Source organism: Alternaria hordeiaustralica, assembly GCF_023758085.1.
Source record: "Alternaria hordeiaustralica strain BMP 2776 chromosome Unknown scaffold_20, whole genome shotgun sequence".
Taxonomy (NCBI): Eukaryota; Fungi; Ascomycota; class Dothideomycetes; order Pleosporales; family Pleosporaceae; genus Alternaria; species Alternaria hordeiaustralica.
Window position 1 is genome coordinate 399,430 of NW_026056792.1, and position 17,734 is coordinate 417,163.

The window sequence follows — 17,734 nt, forward strand, 5'->3', positions numbered from 1 at the left end:
TCCAATTGCGTGTATGTGAGTGTACCGTCTGGTGCGTCCACCGCAGGCGCGTCAGGGGAGCAGCTGACTTGCTTGGTGAAGACTTGAGTGATAGTCAAGTGAGGAGTTGGCGGAAGTGAAGCGTTCCAAGACCATATCTGATCTTCTTCTTCTCGAGTGATCTTCGTTCTACCTTTCGGGGACATGTTGCTCGTTTCGGAGATTATGGCTGTGCTCATTTCTGAAGGCCGGAGGATGGATAACAATGGTGGATTGGACGTCGGCGTGACCATGAGACGTAGTGGGCCATAAGCTACCTTTTGAGACTTTCTTGTAGCGTACTAGCTGCATGTGTCCGGTACACCATGCCCCGCACCATATGTCACCAGACTCTCGGAGTAGGTTGAGTGTTGGTCTGCCCGTTCGCCGGTTCCTCGGTCCAATTTTCGTGTCGCCGAAATGTGAGGTGTACGTTTTTACATTCGGTCCGCAATAGATACGATGCTAGCTCTGGATAGTATGCACCTACATCGCAAGCGGTGTGCGAAGATAAGAGACACCCTTCTTGACGCAATGGCCACCTTTGCTTGTACTCTCAACCTCGGTATTGACATCAGGACCGAGAGCGCCTACTGATTTGCTCCGCTGCATGGTTGGCTACGCAACTTATCGAAATACAACCAGGTTCTGCTTTGCGAGGGCATGCATGGTACCAGAAAGGGCGATCGACTCTACCAGATATGTGATTCATTCGTTGCAGTGACAAGAGATGAGTGACTATGTTCGACTATAAGTCTACCTAAAAGGACATCTTTAGATGCTTGAACAGGAACAGATATCCTGGTTCTACTTGGCTTTTCCACTCTCTGCTTCCCGGCTTGAGATGCAGATCATGGATGTGTTTCACTCCAGGAACCGGTAAGAAGCCACATTCAACTCCAGAATTGTTCAGCTCCTTTACGAACGATTCGGCTGTCTTGAACGGAACAATCTCATCGTGTAGCCCATGAATGACAAATGTGGGGACATTGTAGGAGCCGTCTCGCACATGCGCCATTGGGCTAATCGCTCTGACAAGCTCTGGGTCAGGCTTTTGGGCCAGAGCCTTAGGAGAAAGGCCGTAGAGCAGAACGTTTAGCCCGATGCCCTCCTTGAGAACCGCGAAGATGAGCTCAGAGCGTGGGTCGCCGGGCTTGATCCAACCCAATCGACTACCATCCATCATGGTGCCATAGTTCGTCACGGGTGCCCGCGGCAGAGCCTGCATGATTTTCTCAAGTCGCATTCTGCGGGCAGGGAACTCTCCGTAAGACTGCTCTTCCTGATGCCTTTCCAGAGCCCCAGTTTCAAAGTCGGTTGGGCCATAAAAGCCCAATATGGCGGCTGGTGACGGGATGTCGAGCGCTTTGGTAGTCCAAGCAAGGCTCATGGCGAGATGGGCACCCGTTGAATACCCAATCGAAACTATGCGAGTTTGGTCTATCGAGATGCCGTATTGAGATGTGATAGCAGAGAGCTTTGTCTGGATCCAAACGTATGCATCTCGTACGTCGGAAAACGGCCCGTCAATGACATTCACCTCTGGAACCAGCCGATAGTCTATGCTGACAGGAAGAATGTTGTGCGACAATAAGAACTTTGTCTGTGCTGGTCGGATTGCTTTGCGTGAAAGCGTCATGTGGCCACCTCCGTGGATCATCAATGCTGCCAGACGTTTAGTGCAGAACAGCAACGCGTGCGGAGGGCCATTTACCTACAGGCATCGAGCTAATTGGAGGGCTGTTCGGCAAGTAGACATCGGCTTCTATCTCAATACCATCAACGACCTTGTAAACAACTGTGTCAATACCAGACGTTGGCAAGTCACTGTGACGCTGTGGTTCCGGATACTGCTTCACAGAGGCTATAAGTAGCCGCTGAAGATTGCAATCCGGCATTGTGCTTTGAGAGTAGGTGGCGCTTGCAAACCCAGCTTGATGCATGAAGTTCATCCAGACTGCTGCAGGTTGAATGGCATGTGTGGCATCGACCGCCAACCACCAACCGTCCAGCAAACCAAAAACAGCCTCGTGCCAGTCGAAGATCGTAGTGATTTCTGAGAGCACCAAGACACCATGCGGATTGAGCATGTGCTTGATACGACGACAGGTTTCAGTTCTGTTGGCGGTTGCATGAACACAGTTCGTGCTAATGACGACGTCGAACCTGCCAACCATTTCCGTAGGCGGTTCGACTTCAAGGTTAAGCGTTCTGAACTGCATCCACGAGTATTTGAACTTCTTAGAAGCGTTTCGGACCAGGGTTGAAGATATGTCCGTGAATACATATTCAATGGAATGGCCGAGAGCACCTAGTGCTTCACCAAGCCGCTTGGTAGTCCCTCCCATGCCGGCTCCGACCTCGAGGATACGAACTGGCCCGTTTGCCTTCTTGACTAATCGAACCATGAAGTCCACAAGAACCTCAGTCAGAGTGGCAAACATAGGGGCTTGCGTGTAGAAGCTTCCAACGATTTCCTGGGACGTGCTGGTGCCAAAGAGCAGCTTAACAGGGTCCTCCACACCCATCAAGCATTCTGCAATCTTCGGTCCGGTGAGAGCCATGAGTTCAGCCTCACAGCGATAATTTGGGTGGTCTGTGATGAGGTCGCGTAGAAGCTGGAACGAGCTGGGAGGAAGGGTGGGTGAACAAAATGACCGGATATATCCGGAGTCTTTCTTCTCGATGACAGAATGCCTTTCGAGAATCTCGTAGTACCTGTGCACTACCTTACTGTGTTTAGGTTGATATCCGAAATCGGGAATCTTCTGGCCCGGCGCAATGGCCTTGAAATCAATCCCTAGCTTCTGGAAAGCTTCAATCAGGTAAGCAAGAAGAAGCTCATCCTGACGAGCAGAGACCTTTGCTAGATACTCTGTAAACTGGCAAGACCGGGCATAATCTTCAAAGGAAGACTCCGCCTCCAAGAGAGATTGAAACGGATCCGTAATCTCGGCAGTTCTGATAGAATGGTGTATGGGTGGATCAAGCACAGGTGAGTTTAACGGCTTCGAAAGTGGGGTGGTACTTGGCTTCATTGGAGAAAGTCCAGCCAAGTGCATCAGATCCTTGACAGAAACGTCAAGGAGGCTATCAATACCATTGATATCGACGTTGAACTCTTCAGATAGGCAGGAAACGAGTTCTGTGGTGGATAGAGAGTCGAAGCCGAGGTCCTGAAGAAGTTGGTGATCTTCGATATGGCTGACAGCAACGCCACAAAGATCTGAAATAAGCTCGAACAGTTTCGCGCGTCGAGTCCTACCAAGGGAGTCCTTGGCACCTTCCTCCGGGCTTGAATGAGGCATTAATCCGGTTTTGGATGTCTTGGAGACCGGGGATGGAGACCTAGCCGTCGGCGTGGTTACCGGTGAGACTTGCTTTCGGTAGGCTTTGGTGACGCCAGAAAATATGGTTTCGCTCAATGCACCAAAGCTCACCGTTAGAAGCTCGCCAGGCGACACAATCTTCCCGAAACGGTCGTTAATCTCGTCCGAGAGTTCGACCGACGCCAGTGAATCGATACCAAGATCACCGATACAAGTGTTTGAGGCAATGAAATCTGCTGGTGCGCCAGTATATGCAGAGATCATCGCCCTCAACGGATCATCTGATTCGTTGGCTTCGTCGCCAGCCACCGATGAAGCACTTGATGAGTTGGAAGCGCCATCGGGCGTCAATGGCGGAGGGCTCTCGAGCATAGCGGGCCTAGAGTTCTCGCGAAGAGAGAGAGATGAACCTGATTTAGAGATTAACCTTGATCCATTGGCTGCGTCAAGCGTTCGCTCAAGCTTGGAGATTTCGAGACGATGGAATTTGGCACCGATAGCTGTCATGGCTATCTCGCCGTCTTTGGTCAAAACGAAAACGTCGCCGGTCGCATGCACATCATCGATGAGAGTGAAAATGGCATAGACGTCCCATTCCTTGTGAGTGTCGAAGTCGCAATGTTTTGACGTCGTGACACTTTCGAGGCCGGAAGCTACGAAAACCTGACCCTGTGGGCATACTTTGCTGCTGTTGATGAGAAGGCCGGAGACTTGAATGAACGCGTCAATGGACACAGTGTCGCAATACTTCGTTACTGCGCTTTCATTGCCCCCAAGATGACTGTCTGGCATACGGATGTCGGCTAGTGCCTCGTTGTTGTCAATGACGATACTTTGAATCCCGTGGAAGAAGTCGGCGTAGTCCACAACTTTCGAGAACAGCTTATAGGCTCGTCCGCCGTTGAGTTTCTCCGAGCTCGGACTCGATCGAATTGAGTCAAGGCGGTCAGCTATGAGCCGCTTGTATGTAGAAAATCGAGGATTCTCTACTAGAGCCATCCGACCCCTGCCATGAACAGTTGCGCGGTGGGAACTGGTTGCTTGCCCGGAAGAGCTCGAAAGAACAAACTTCCATCCGTTTTTGTCAATATTTTCGAGAGTCAGATTGACGTTGCGATCCAGGTCGACGCCTAGCGGTGATTCGAATGATAGGTCCTCAAATGCTAGCGATTTAGATCCGAGGTCTGCACCCAGAATCTGAGCTGACATAGCCGCACACTCCATGTACATGGAAGCGGGACAAAGCGGCCGACCACGGACTGCATGGCCACTGATGACCTCACGAAAGCGGCTGGCCGAATTATTGACAACAAACTTGTTCGCACTGCTAGTAGACTCAGCATGATGCAGCAAGCGAACAGGGATCGGAACAGAAGCGGTCTCGAGCTTTTGCGAGCCAAGACTTTCGTAACTCCGCTGAAGCTCAGTAGCTCTATCAACATTCTCGAGCCAAGCTTTGGTTCTCTGAAACTGATAGGGGGGTAGCCATGCTGGTTCTAAACCAGCTTCGGAAGGAGACAGGAAAGCCCATGGGGTGATATCGATCCCTTCCTTCCAGAGGTGGATGATACTTTGAGAGAGAACGTTGGTAGGTTGACTAACATCAGCCGTCTTGATGTTGAGAAATGAATGAATCTCCGGTTCAGCTGTCGCACGCTTAATCATGGGGATAATGGATGAATCGAATCCTGCTTCAAGCCAGATGCAGCCTCCCAGGCGCTCTTCTATCCGCTGAATGGCGTCGATGAAGTAGACCGGTTGGCGAAGATGTGATGCAACATGCTCAGCATTGATCAATGAAGTGTGCACCTTTGTGCATGGCTCGATGGGAATAGAAGCTTCTCTGAAGTCCAATGATTTCAAGAACTCCATGAAGTCTTTCTGAAGTGGCTCGGTGAAGACGGAATGGAAGCCATGAGTTACATCGACTCTCCGACTGCTGACACCCTTGAACAAGGGGTCAGTAACCAGCAGTCTTTCCGCATTGGTCACCGCAATCTTGGTGCCAACTACGACGTGGCTGTTAGTGGCATTGAAGCAAGCAATCTCTAGGGATTCACCACCGATTGCATCAATGACACGTTCGACAACAGAGTACGGCGCAAATATTGCTAGCATAGTACCTCTCTCTGGTCCCCATTTAGTCACCATGAGCTGGGCTCGGGTAGTAACAAGTTTGAGGGCCTCTTCAAGAGAGAGCACACCCGATACGGCCATTGCTGTCAACTCTCCGAAGCTGTGTCCAATGACGCAAGCGGGCTGCACGCCAGCATCGATCCAACACCTAGCGCTAGCATATTGGACCGCCATGGTAGCTGTCTGCAACAGAACTGGATCGGTAATGACGGTGGTCTGGAAGATAGCCGGGATGATCGATGGAGTTCCAAGCGCGACGAGGATTCGATCGCACTCTTGGAGGTAGTAGCGTAGCCTGGGATTTGACTCGTAAACCGCTTTCGATAGACCGACATTCTGCTTGCTTTGGCCGGAGAATGCAAGCACGATACGCTTCGAAGGTTGGGGTATGCTGCATGACGAGATGTCCGTGGAGAGTTCGGTGCGCAAGCCGGCAATGTCGCAAGCTGTTGTCATCCAGGCCACCGAATGGCGCTTTCGCCGCTCCGATAGGGTGTAAGCAAGGCTCGAGAGGCTCAGATCTCCTTGGCTGATGTACGATTTAAGGACAGCTGCGTAAGCCTTCAGACTCTCAACTGTGTGGGCTGAGAGTATGATTGGATAGTGGGTACCCGCAGGCAGCTGAGTCGGTCTATTCAGATAGGTTAGGCTTAGCTTTCTAGGAGCGAGATTCCCACTTACGCTTTGCTAGAGCTCCTCCGAGGCCCTTCGCAGACAACAAGCGATGCGTTACTTCCAGCCGCGCCGTAGTTGTTCACCCACGCAGCTCTGAAGGGTACTTCCCATGGTTCCAGGCTCTTTGCGATGACAATCTTGTCCGGGGCCAATGAGGGAATCTTGGGGTTCAAAGATTTGAACAATGCGTGGGGCGGGATTGCTTTCTTCCATAACATAGCGATGACTTTGAGCAGTCCAGCGACCCCAGCCGCCGACTCTGCGTGGCCAGTATTGGCTTTGATAGAACCAAGATAGAGTTTGGTTGGACGATCTGATCCACCAAACACGTCTCTGATGCTGCTCACCTCAAGAGGATCGCCTGCTTGTGTGCCGGTCCCGTGGGCTTCAACGTAGGACACATGGTTTGGACTCATTCCTGCACGTTCGAGAATCGACTGGTATAGCTCAACCTGTGCCGAGGGTTGAGTGACTGTCAAAGATGCAGACAAACCGCCTTGGTTGGTGGACGACCCCGGTATGACGCCTAAAACTGGATCACCATCTGCCATCGCCTGTTTCAAGGGCTTCAATACGATCATTCCAGCCCCATCTCCACGGCAATAGCCATCAGCCGCTTGATCGAAAGGCTTGCATTGACCGGTCGGGCTGAGGAAGCCGGCCTTGCCAAGACCCAGATAGTTGTGAACTCCGGAGATGATGTTCACTCCTCCAGCAACAGCCATAGGACACTCGCCCGACCAGATGGACTGGCAAGCACGATTGATGGCGACAAGCGAAGAGGAGCAGGCCGTGTCGATGACTTCCGCCGGTCCAGTCCAGCCATAGTGATAGCTAAGCCTGCCGCACAAGAATGCCCGAATGGTACCAGTCGCTGTATATGCAGTTGGTGGATGGGCACTCGTATTGTCCGTGTACTCGATGAAACTTGCGCCGACGAAGCAGCCGACTTTGTCTCCGTTCTCGCGAACATGTTTGCGGAGGTAGCCCGCGCTGTCCAGAGCTTGATAGGTCAGTTCCAAGAGGATGCGTTGCTGAGGGTCCATGCTGGCAGCCTCCTTGGCATTCGAGCGGAAGAAAGCCCAGTCGAACTCATCGACCCCATCAATGAAGTTGCCGAACCACTTCGGCTTCCATTTGTCGTTTTGCAACGCGCGAAAGCTTTCGCGCATCGGAACCCTGTCATGGCGGATCTCTTCGCAAGTCGATGTGCCAGCGGCGAGGAGCTGCCATAGTTCTTCGAGGTCGGCTGCTCGTGGGAGTCGGCATGAAACACCAGTGATGGCAATGGCGTCTTCCGGGCTGGCGTGATGTGTTAGCGCGGCGCTAGTCGCGTCAGCCTGTTGGGGCTACCTACTACTTGTATTCAGCCAACCTGGCCCCCTGAACAGTGGTATGGACTTCCATCTTCGATATCCGCAAGCGAGCGTTGTGGAACGGCATCAGGGGGACTGGGTCTCCTATGCCGAACAAAGCAAATGTATGGGCGTCTGTACCACTTCCCGCTAGGTCCTGTGCGACATCCTTCAAAAGCCGATACCACTCGCATCGAGAGGCGAGGATGGTGTTGATTGCCTCGTGTGTCAGCGAGCAATCATGCAGCAAGCTGCCATCCAAATTCGATCGCACAGGAACTCGCAGCTGACTAGCATCAGGCAGCATCATGTCGTCATGCTCCTGACAAATGTCAAACAGCACTTTGACCAAAGGCGCGTTCTCCGGGTTGTGCACTTTGCCACGGATATGGATATCAGTGACTAGCAAACCCCGGTTACGAGCTCTTTCTGCCACCTTCTCGAGCTCTAGCACAGGGCCTACGATGCTTATCGTTTTTGGGTCTGTGATCGCCGAAATGTAGCACTGCATTTTGTAAGTAGCTGTTACACAGGAATGGAATTGCTAAATGCTGCTTGTTTGCTTCGGTGGAAGTCATGTTCCTGTGACACAAGTCCAAAGACCGACAGGGGAGAGGCCCTGCAGCGAATACGAAAAGAATCCCAACTTACTCTAGGAATACCTGCCACAAGCTCATCTCCTTGCGGAGGAGTTCTCAGGCGTACTGCGATGGTCGTGGCTCCCTCCACCAACTCGTCGTCACCCAATTCGCCAAATGCGCCAACGGCAAATGCCAGTCGTAAAGCTTTGGTTGCAAGATGAACCACCTCCTCCTCGTCTTTGGCGCAAGAAACAGCAAAGGCTGTAGGAAGACCTCCACAATATCCCTGAGCGCCGCCACCTTTCTTCAGGCTTGCCAGCATTCGCTCGTGCGTGAGACCATGCAACTCGAGCAACTGGAAGTACTGGCAGATCTGGATAACGACCAACAGCGGCAACGCTAGAATACCGGACATGGAGCTTGAAACAGGCCCAGATATTCCGTCGGTTATCCATCGCTTCAGACTGACGACATGTCGCTTGCCCGATTTGAGTTTGGCTATGTCCGGGTGGCCGTCACAAAGTATGGTCCATGTGTCCGTCAACGACGTGATGGCTTCTGCAAATGGGAGGAGTAGGGGCGTTTCAACAATGTACTTTTGGAGCTGCTCGAGGTACGCCTCTGTGGGGGCCTTGCTTTGAGGGCAAAAGAACGCCACAGAAGGCGCGAAATGATCAGACTGGGTGCGCATATCGAAAAATACCTAAACTGTCTACGGAATCACGAACGATTCGCTATGTTGAACCAGCTGGTATATAGACTGTTCCGCGAGCTATGATTCCTGTGATAACTATATACAACGTACTCTACTATGCGATTCATTGTACACAAGACTCGCTCACTCATCACTCCTAGCATTCTTTGAAACGGACCTACTTACATCCCCCACGATATAGAGATTAGGAGCTACTCTAGATTGTAACGCGCTGTGGAACCAGCCATCTCCACTTGTCTTGATCAAGTATAGGGTTGCATACGGTGCTTGCGAAGAGACGCCGAGTAAAGACCGTGTGTATCCAGAAAACTACCGAAGGCAAGAAGGTGTCGCGTGATGCCAATCGAGGAAAATGACATTCCTTATCGCACTTGAGGAGCGGTCAGTGCATGCCTTGGTTGATCGGACAAGCAATGAAGCTGGCTAAAAATGCCCATGGTCTTTCTGTACACACCACAGATTCCCTCGGAGCAACTCTGTGTCATCCAAGCATTGTGTATCTCATCATGACAGTTGTTCTACTCTTTCTACGCATTTTTTCGGTAGCAGTAAGCTACTTCACTCGTACGATGAGGGTGTAGAAATTCTAATCGTGATCAGATTACCTCCATCGCAGGATGGCTGTCGTACAATATTCTCATCCATCCACTTCGACACTACCCCGGTCCGTTCTTATGGCGAGCATCTCCTATACCCCGCATTCTTTCTAGATGGAGGGGTACTACGGTGTTTGATGCGCACCGTCTACATGAGCAATATGGGCCAATTGTGCGATTGAGTCCCTGGGAATTGAGCTACACCTCTAGCAATGCATGGAAGGGTAAACATGGCCTCTTCCGCATACATATTTCTCGACGCTGACTTCGAAAGACATCCATGGGACAGGCAACTACACATCTCGCAAGCCGCTGCCAAAAAACCCTCTTGCTAACCCTCCACCTATGTCGGGAGAGCCGGGCATCATCGACGTGCTGGATGACGAGAAGCATCGAGAACAACGCCAACTCTTCAATCAAGGGTTTTCCACCCGGGCACTGAAGGAGCAGGAGCCCCTGTTACTCAAGCACGTCAACAGATTGACAGCAGCTGTCCAGTCGCGCGCTGATCAGAGTCTTGAGACAAACATGGTAGACATGTTCAACTTCCTAGCCTTCGACGTTATGGGTGATCTAGCTTTCGGCACCTCTCTGGGTCTATTGGAGCGATCAGAATACAACAGCTGGGTTCGTGTGATAGTTGCAACGATCAAAGTAGTCACCATCCGCATCGTGGTATTTTACCACGTTCCTTTTGCGTCAAAGATCCTGCCGCTCTTGGTCCCGAAATCGATGAAGGCAAAGCGAGATGCGCACATGAAGTTCGCCGAAGATCGTGTGAAGGAAAGATTGGAAAGAAAGACCGATCGTCCAGATCTCTGGGGTCTGATCACCGGTGGACCCGGCGGAAAGAAAGCGAGCCTCTCTCTGGATCAAATGGTCGGCAATGCCGCTCTCTTCATGGTGGTAGGGTCAGAAACTACGGCAACAGTGCTTTCGGGAGCGCTATATTTACTTTTGAAGAATCCCCACTGCATGATGAGATTGAAGCAAGAGATCTATGACAGTTTCAAGTCGAAAGACGCGATGACAATAGAGGCACTGCCGAGGTTAGCGTACATGAGCGCAGTTCTAGACGAAGCCATGCGAGTCTACCCTGGCGCTCCGGAGACGTTGGCGAGGTTGGTACCAGCAGCCGGTATGCAGATTTGTGGCAAGTATGTTCCGAAGGGCGCCACGGTGTTTATACTCCACTATCCGATGTTTCACTCCTCGAGAAACTTCGTCCGACCAGACGATTTCGCTCCAGAAAGATGGTTGCCTGAAGGCTCCGTGGAGTTTGAGAAGGACGACAAGAACGCGTTCAACCCTTTCTCAGTCGGTCCACGCGCCTGCCTTGGAAGAAAGTAAGTCCACTACCCTGGTCACCTTTATGCAGAGGCCTAATTCCGCCTACAGTCTGGCACACTATGAGTTGAGGCTTGCCTTGGGCCACTTGTTGTGGGACTTCGACTTCGAGCTCAACGAAAGCTGTGATGACTGGATGGATCAACAAACATACTCTTTCTGGCTGAAGCCGCCACTCATAGTCAAGGCTCGAGAGGCAGACCGGAAGCCATAGCCAGAGACTAGGGGTGGAAGATGGGTATGAGAGCAAAGCTTCAGGTGACGCGCATGTCGAGGTATCTTGGGAGCTTTGGCTGTCTCGTCTAGCATATCTTACCACACAATTCACGCATAGTTCGGATCATACCTGCTTGCACATAAGATGCGTTATGCAATGTCTCCAGCCAGCTCAAAGCAGCTGGTTCGAGCCAAGTGACTGACACTCTTGGACGATCTGTTCTCTGCTTGTGCTTCGGTATTGGGTCAACAGATAACGGATTCTGAAGGCAGAAGGTAAACCGTAAGGATTCAACCTAGCAGCAGAGTTGTCACTTGCTGGTAGCATACATTCGGCTGAAGATCCGACATGCGCATGTCGTGTTCGGCCCTGAGCGATGTCATGCATGCTTTTCGTGGCGCCGCGATGGCGCGATGTGCTGCCGTCGCAATTAGCACAACCGTGGATAAGACACCAATGCTTATCGACCTTCCGTAACTAGGTTCGTGGCGGTATCTGGAAGGCCCTCATACACGCGGCGGCGAAACTGATGCCCGGGATACGAGAGACTTCGGTTTTTCTTTTTAGACCGAACGCCCGAACAACCTGGTAGCGGAGTGGCATGATCCAACAACTGAGGCACCGATGACAAATCCTTGCCGTAGAAGAAGCGAATGCATATTGTGAGGACGTGCTGTTCATCCAAATGCTCCTGAGCTTTTCGCACAAACCAAAGATGCAGCCGCACTCTGCGAAGCGCACTGCCGAAGTCGGAGGCTCCCGAGGTCCCGAAGAAGTCGTTGTCTAGGTACGCGTCCATGCCCAAGCAGATATTTGCAAGACCCCGCGATCAAAGTTTCTGGCTGCTTTGCGCATTTTTCTCGACCAGGCTGTTTGACAATACAGGCGTTGCAACATGGTAGACGCCGTAGGGAGGATTCATTGGCCGGGACAGCACTCTTGCAGCCTGCGTGATACGCACGGCCCAGCAGCCCGCAGGAGCCCCACGATCTTCGGCGGGTTAGAACTGAGTCGCAATGAAGCTTGTGCTACCAAGCTATCTTGGATTTCTTGAGGTCAACCCGGCGTCGGAATGCACGTGAGGGATCTTGGTCGCTCGGATCGTCCCAAGTGTGCGCACAAAGGCATGGGCGTTCATCGTCGCTCCGACCACAGCCAAAGCGACATCGATCATGGTGCGCCTCGCAAACTCGTTTCTGCAGTGATTTTTGATGTCTCGTGTTTGCCGGGCACCATACACATGTCGTTAAAAAGGGGCGGCGGTTTGTCGTGGATGTGATCGAGAGGCGGGCTGCTATGTGTCGGGGACTCGAGATCGAGTTTGGTTGGGCTGCATCAGGCTCTTGGTCGCCTTTCATCTCACAAGTAGCTTTCTGTCTTCTGGGCTTCGCGCTCAAGGCTAAAGTCTCTTCGCGAGTGACCTCGGACCTGTATATTCGCAGTAACATTGTGGCATACGAGTAAACGATGTAGATTCACCGATGGGCTAGAGGTAATTCCAAATCATCTGTCTCTTTGTTGCTTTATAGTAGAAGCTCAACAGCTCGGTAGTATCCGTAGACGACGATGATGTCAGTCCGCTCCACCACCACCTGGACCCTCGTATATGCAACAAGATCAGTCGGTACTGACTCTAGCGTGTAACATGTGCTAAACTTCAACACTAGGACCTACTATCCGAGCAATTGACTTCTGCATCCTCCTCAGCATGCTTCAGGCTCTGGTCCTTGCCCAACTCCGGGTTCCGGATGACCAGCGAGAAAGCGACAAGAAGTACTGCAAGACATATACCCGTGATGCAGAGTAATTTTTGCACGTGTCTGTATGCCTGTATCACAGCGATACGCTCTGGGGTTTGCACTGGGTATAGAGTTGCAAATGCAAACGGATCACCATACGCGACGGCTGCGAGCGAGGGATCGCCAATGCGACGGGCCAACTCATTTGGGATGATCTGCTGCCACATAGCACCTGAGACTGTATTACCAAGCGCGCTGCCAATGTTGTAGGTAGCGAGATAAATGCCCGTTACGATTGCGACGTCTGTTTTGGGTAGTTAGTATTGTCGCTTCAACTAGCGTGAGTTGCCATGGAAGAAACTTACGCTCGTGTTTTGTGGCAGCTTGGATACTGGCTTGTGCAGGATATGGAAACATGCCTCCTGCAATGCCCAAGCATATCTGCGCTCCGATGATGCCGGAATGCAACGAATCGCCAGAGCCGCCACGGTAGTAAATTAGAAGACCGAAAGCTACCACGAAAAGACAAGTTCCGGCGACGATGAAAGGTTTCAAGCGGCGGACCTTGAATACAACACCACCAAGGATCAATCCGGTGATTACCGAGGAGAAGCTGTACAAAGAGCTGATGCGAGTTGCGCTCTTTACTGATTCATCAAATGCGACGACTAGTACAGTGTACAGGAAGTCGCCTTGCATGGTCCATGCAAAGTTCAAAGTGCAAGCAATACCTAAAGCACCCCAAACCGCACGATCCTTCAGTAGATGGAACGGGAGCATTGGATGAGGTGCTCTGCGTTCCCAGAGGACAAAGGCGGGGAGGCACATGAAGCCGATGATAAGAGGAGCAATGACTTTGGCAGTCCCCCATTGCGATTGCGCGCCACCTGCGATGGTGAAAGGCTCGTGGTTGGTCAGCAAATCGGAATCTCGTCTGGTGCAAACACATGCCGACTTACAGTCAGAATGCAGCCGAATACCGCAATAAGCAGCACGACGCCGGGGACGTCCATTTGCCAAAAGAGAGTGACTAGCAAATTCCTGGTACCGCCATGAACTTCGTATGGTGTTTGGTATGCATCGAATGCACCGGCCCTTTTAGCTTGTCGGCTAGACCACATGAGCGAAGCGACTAGAGGGATACAACACACTGTGTATATGATGCACCACATGCCTACCCCCCATCGCCAAGTGGTATGACTAAGCACAGCTTGACTTACATCGCCGCTGACCCAAGTATTGATCTACCGAACATCAGAAACAAGCTAAACCGGAGCGTACGGTTATATTGCTTACCAGAAATGGAACGGCAGGTATGTATGAGAAGAAGAGTCGAGATCGAAGGGAGGTGATGTCGGCTATGATGATTTCGATGAGCACGATGATGGTCGTGTAGCCAATCTGTAGGATACCCGTTAGTATTGATCTTGTCCGTTTGGCGTTGTTGCAGCACGCACTTGGTAAAAGACTGCGCCTGCGGCGAAGGACTCGACATTTGAACTGACGGATTCAATGACGGTACCTTTGGTCGTGTTAGTACGACTGCCAGAGCACAACGCTAAGCTCCCAGTTTGGTGTGTGCATACCGATGATGTAAAAGAGCATGGAGAGTATGACGACTTCTATGCGGCCAAAGACATCGGCTGTGACCATCGAGTTAGTTTCTCATATCTTGATCGGTGTGAAGACTCAACTTACCAATCTTAGCCGCAGTAGGCTGTTGAGCACACAGTGAGCATGGGTTTATACGTGGTAGCAGACTCTAAGACTTACCTGCGCAGCAGCGGCGATGACGCTCCTCAAGACATCTTGGTCAATGTTAGCGTTGGTGACTCGGAATGACTACAGATTTCACCAGACATACTAATGGTAGCCAAGGTGGAATGCTGTTGGAATCCCGCAGTGGCATATGGCTGGTAGGTGTATCGGAGCGTCCCATCCAAACCATACGCATACGCGATGAGGAAGATGCCGAAGAAGATGCAGCAGCGGTTGATGAAGGACGTGTGCGCGTTGAGGGCTTCGATGCGTGCGACACCCGGAGACTTTGCGTCTGGTAATGCGGTGGGGGAGGCTAGATCGGCGCCGGTCGCGGTTGTGTTGAATAGCGCAGTTTTGCCAACGTCCAAGTTGTGGTGAAGCGACATGGTGGTTGGTGGATTGGTCGGCACAAGTGTTGCGAGGAGATAATGTGCAACAACGGTTATTTACCAGCGCCGGGCGGCAGGTGAAAAGAATGCGGGCTGCATATTTCATGTGATTTCCCAGTGCGGAACGCGTTACTACTGTACAAGCAAACGGACAGCGTCTCGGTGCTGGATGGAGCATAGTGCGGCTCGAAACAGCTGATTGATAAGATTAGATGCAAATTCTCGCTGGCTTGGCGTGACCCCCCGGCAACTCGGAAAGCCTTGGCGGCGCCCAATGCCGACGTGTAAGCGCGGGCGTACGGGCTGCTGGCGGAGGTGAAGGCGTCGAGGACGATGGGTGCTGCGGCGAGCGACGGAGGCTGGTGCTGACAGTGCCGAGGGGCTGCGTGTGTGAGACTGCAGGCGGTGCGTCGAGGCAGTACTTAGCAGACGCTGCACGCAGCAACATCGAGCAGCCATGGCCCACGCGTACTTTGGCGCGACAGACGACAGCGTAGACTCGGGGCTCGGCGCGGACCTCGACGACGGCCAGCCACAGCAGGCGCGCAGCAGCAGCGAGGAGAAGGACAGCCTGACGCCGGCGCAGAGCAGGCGCAAGGCACAGAACAGGGCAGCGTACGTGTCCCGCCCCCGTCCCCCATCCAGCGCCCCCGTGCTCATGCCTCTCCAGCCAGCGCGCCTTCCGCGAGCGCAAGGAGCGCCACGTCAAGGAGCTCGAGACGAAGCTCTCGGCCCTCGAGTCCAGCACCCACTCGCTGCAGTCCGACAACGACCGCCTCAAGGCCGCCCTCGACCGCGCCCGCACCGAGAACGACATCCTGCGCGCCACCACCCGCCGCTCCCCCTCGGCCTCGCGCCCCCTCTCCGCCACGTACCCCTCGCCGGGCGCCTATCTGCCCGTCCACGACCATGGCCACGACGGCGACGACGACGAAGAAACAGCCACGGCCTACCGTGTCGAGTCCCTGACCAACGCCACCGTCGTGAACACGGCCGCGAAGGAGCATCCACGCACCCGCGCCGGGGCGAAAGAGGTCCCCGCTGCCCAGGCCTGGGACCTCATCCAGCAACATCCGCTCGTCAAGCAGGGTCTGGTTGACGTGGCCGACGTGTGCGAGCGCCTGAAAGGCTCCGCCAAGTGTGACGGCCACGGCCCCGTCTTTGAAGAGAGCACCATCTGGCGAGCAGTCGACGAGTCGCGCCGTTGCGGCGGCGATGAGCTCATATGATTGCTGCCTCCATACCCCTTGCGTCTTTTACTATTCTTTTGCGCTGCGACGCTGGCTTTGCGTTTTGGGCCTTGGGCGCTCGGCGTCCGGTGGCTGCACGAGCTTTCCCACAAGACGGGCGCTCCAGTGTTGGACAGATGGCGATGAGAGAACACTTTTTTTTTTTTTTTTAGATAAGGCGAGAATTCTATTACGCCATGTGCTTGTTTGCCCATGCCACAGCCTGCCACGTAGCAAGTCGACTCTCAGAAATCCAAATTTCTTCATCTTGACTTGTTCACCACCAACACTCCCGTGTCCGGAGAACATGACTCTCCATCTTCAACGCTCGTACCTCAAACCAGCAGCGTAGAACAAGTCTACCAGTAAGGGGTCAGGCCACGACCAGAATGTATCTACTCAACACCGATCGAGGCGCCACAGTATCTGATACGTCCATGCGAAGCGGCATCCGCCATCGTCAACTACTGCCTGGAAAGCCAACACATGTCTCAATGCCAGACGTTCCTCATACGGCGCGTACAAAGCAAGTCTCCGGGAGACAGCTTTGAGGTCGACGTCGTGGACGTCAACAACCCTACCAGGCAATAAGCCGTCACAATACCCAATCAGTGCGCCTTCAGTCCCAGTCGCTATCGTCGTCGTCTCCTGCGGTATTGCCTTGTCTTATCCTGCTAGGGTTGGCGTCCTCGTCGTCTCTCTTCTTCTGGAGGCGCGAGTCTCCTAATTTGACGGCGCCAACATCAACGAGAAGCCTTTCCAGATCTGTCATAGCAAGTTAACACACCGTAATGCAGGACTGCCGTCAGGAGTTGAGGGACGCGACCCACCCTGTACACTTGTCCTCGGTCCCTTCAATTGCATCAGCGTAACAATCTGCCTCTTGATATCCCCGTCCTTGTAGATCAGCACCGTCGGCGTGTTCTTATCCGGGTACCCCTCGATGCAAAGATCCGCCCTCATCTGACAAAACTTGACATCGCCAAATCTCTTTGCCAACTCCCTCCAATGCTCAATCATGACTCTTGACTCGGTGTTTGTGCCCGTCGAACTCGTCAACAAGACCAGCACATATGCCTTTTTGCTCTCTTCGGTGACGTCGGAAGAGTAGTCGGGTTTTTGGATATGATAGACTTGGTTGTACACCGAGGCGGTATTTATCGATGCAAGCTCGGCCATGCGCTTTTGACGGTACGAGTCGAGAAAGTCGTCGTCTTCTTCATCCTCTAGTTCGGCCAGCTCGTCCATGTCTTTGCCCTCTAAACGGTTTTCGTGTGCGAGTTCGCGGGCCTGCTCAAGCGCCTCCTGAATCATGGGTGTCGGCGATGGCGGCTTCTCGGGGATGACGCCATGTTTCCTGAGAATATCGTTCCTAACGCGCTAGTTTCAGTACTGTGCCTTTCGCTATCACCTGATGGTGGTTTGACTCACCATTCCGTGTCGGCGTTGGGGTCGTCGATTGGGACGTTGACGGGCATGTCCGGCATCTGCATGATGGTGGTGTGGAGGAAACGCCTGTTGGGAAGATTCGGCAGAGTGTGCAAAGTGCAGGCGGGTGGTAACAAACGTTTCTTGTAGACGTCTGGTGCCTGGAACGTCAGATATTTCCAACAGCGCGAGGCTCCGTCATGGACCCTGCCAAGCTGC

General features: G+C 52.8%; 5 protein-coding genes across 5 annotated transcripts; 2 read left to right on the forward strand and 3 right to left on the reverse strand.

Moving 5' to 3' along the window:
- Positions 1-778: 778 nt before the first annotated feature.
- Positions 779-7,565, reverse strand: J4E84_008232 (Type I Iterative PKS; the record flags this gene model as incomplete). Its single annotated transcript, XM_049390808.1, is given in 5 exon segments — positions 779-1,621; positions 1,737-6,114; positions 6,165-7,460; positions 7,534-7,541; positions 7,560-7,565. The coding sequence occupies 5 exon segments, from the start codon at positions 7,563-7,565 to the stop codon at positions 779-781; spliced, it is 6,531 nt and encodes a 2,176-aa protein (XP_049241515.1).
- A 2,185-nt stretch (positions 7,566-9,750) lies between these two features.
- On the forward strand, positions 9,751-10,755 carry J4E84_008233 (uncharacterized protein; the record flags this gene model as incomplete). Its single annotated transcript, XM_049390809.1, has 1 exon — positions 9,751-10,755. The coding sequence occupies one exon, from the start codon at positions 9,751-9,753 to the stop codon at positions 10,753-10,755; it is 1,005 nt and encodes a 334-aa protein (XP_049241516.1).
- Positions 10,756-12,632: 1,877 nt separating this feature from the next.
- J4E84_008234 (uncharacterized protein) lies at positions 12,633-14,855 on the reverse strand (the record flags this gene model as incomplete). Its single annotated transcript, XM_049390810.1, has 9 exons — positions 12,633-13,012; positions 13,074-13,611; positions 13,929-13,952; positions 14,005-14,109; positions 14,166-14,230; positions 14,295-14,351; positions 14,407-14,425; positions 14,482-14,516; positions 14,573-14,855. The coding sequence occupies 9 exons, from the start codon at positions 14,853-14,855 to the stop codon at positions 12,633-12,635; spliced, it is 1,506 nt and encodes a 501-aa protein (XP_049241517.1).
- Positions 14,856-15,315: 460 nt separating this feature from the next.
- Positions 15,316-16,087, forward strand: J4E84_008235 (uncharacterized protein; the record flags this gene model as incomplete). Its single annotated transcript, XM_049390811.1, has 2 exons — positions 15,316-15,473; positions 15,529-16,087. The coding sequence occupies 2 exons, from the start codon at positions 15,316-15,318 to the stop codon at positions 16,085-16,087; spliced, it is 717 nt and encodes a 238-aa protein (XP_049241518.1).
- A 619-nt stretch (positions 16,088-16,706) lies between these two features.
- Positions 16,707-17,580, reverse strand: J4E84_008236 (uncharacterized protein; the record flags this gene model as incomplete). Its single annotated transcript, XM_049390812.1, has 3 exons — positions 16,707-16,852; positions 16,918-17,459; positions 17,519-17,580. 3 exons carry the CDS (start codon positions 17,578-17,580, stop codon positions 16,707-16,709), a joined length of 750 nt encoding a protein of 249 aa, XP_049241519.1.
- Positions 17,581-17,734: the final 154 nt, after the last annotated feature.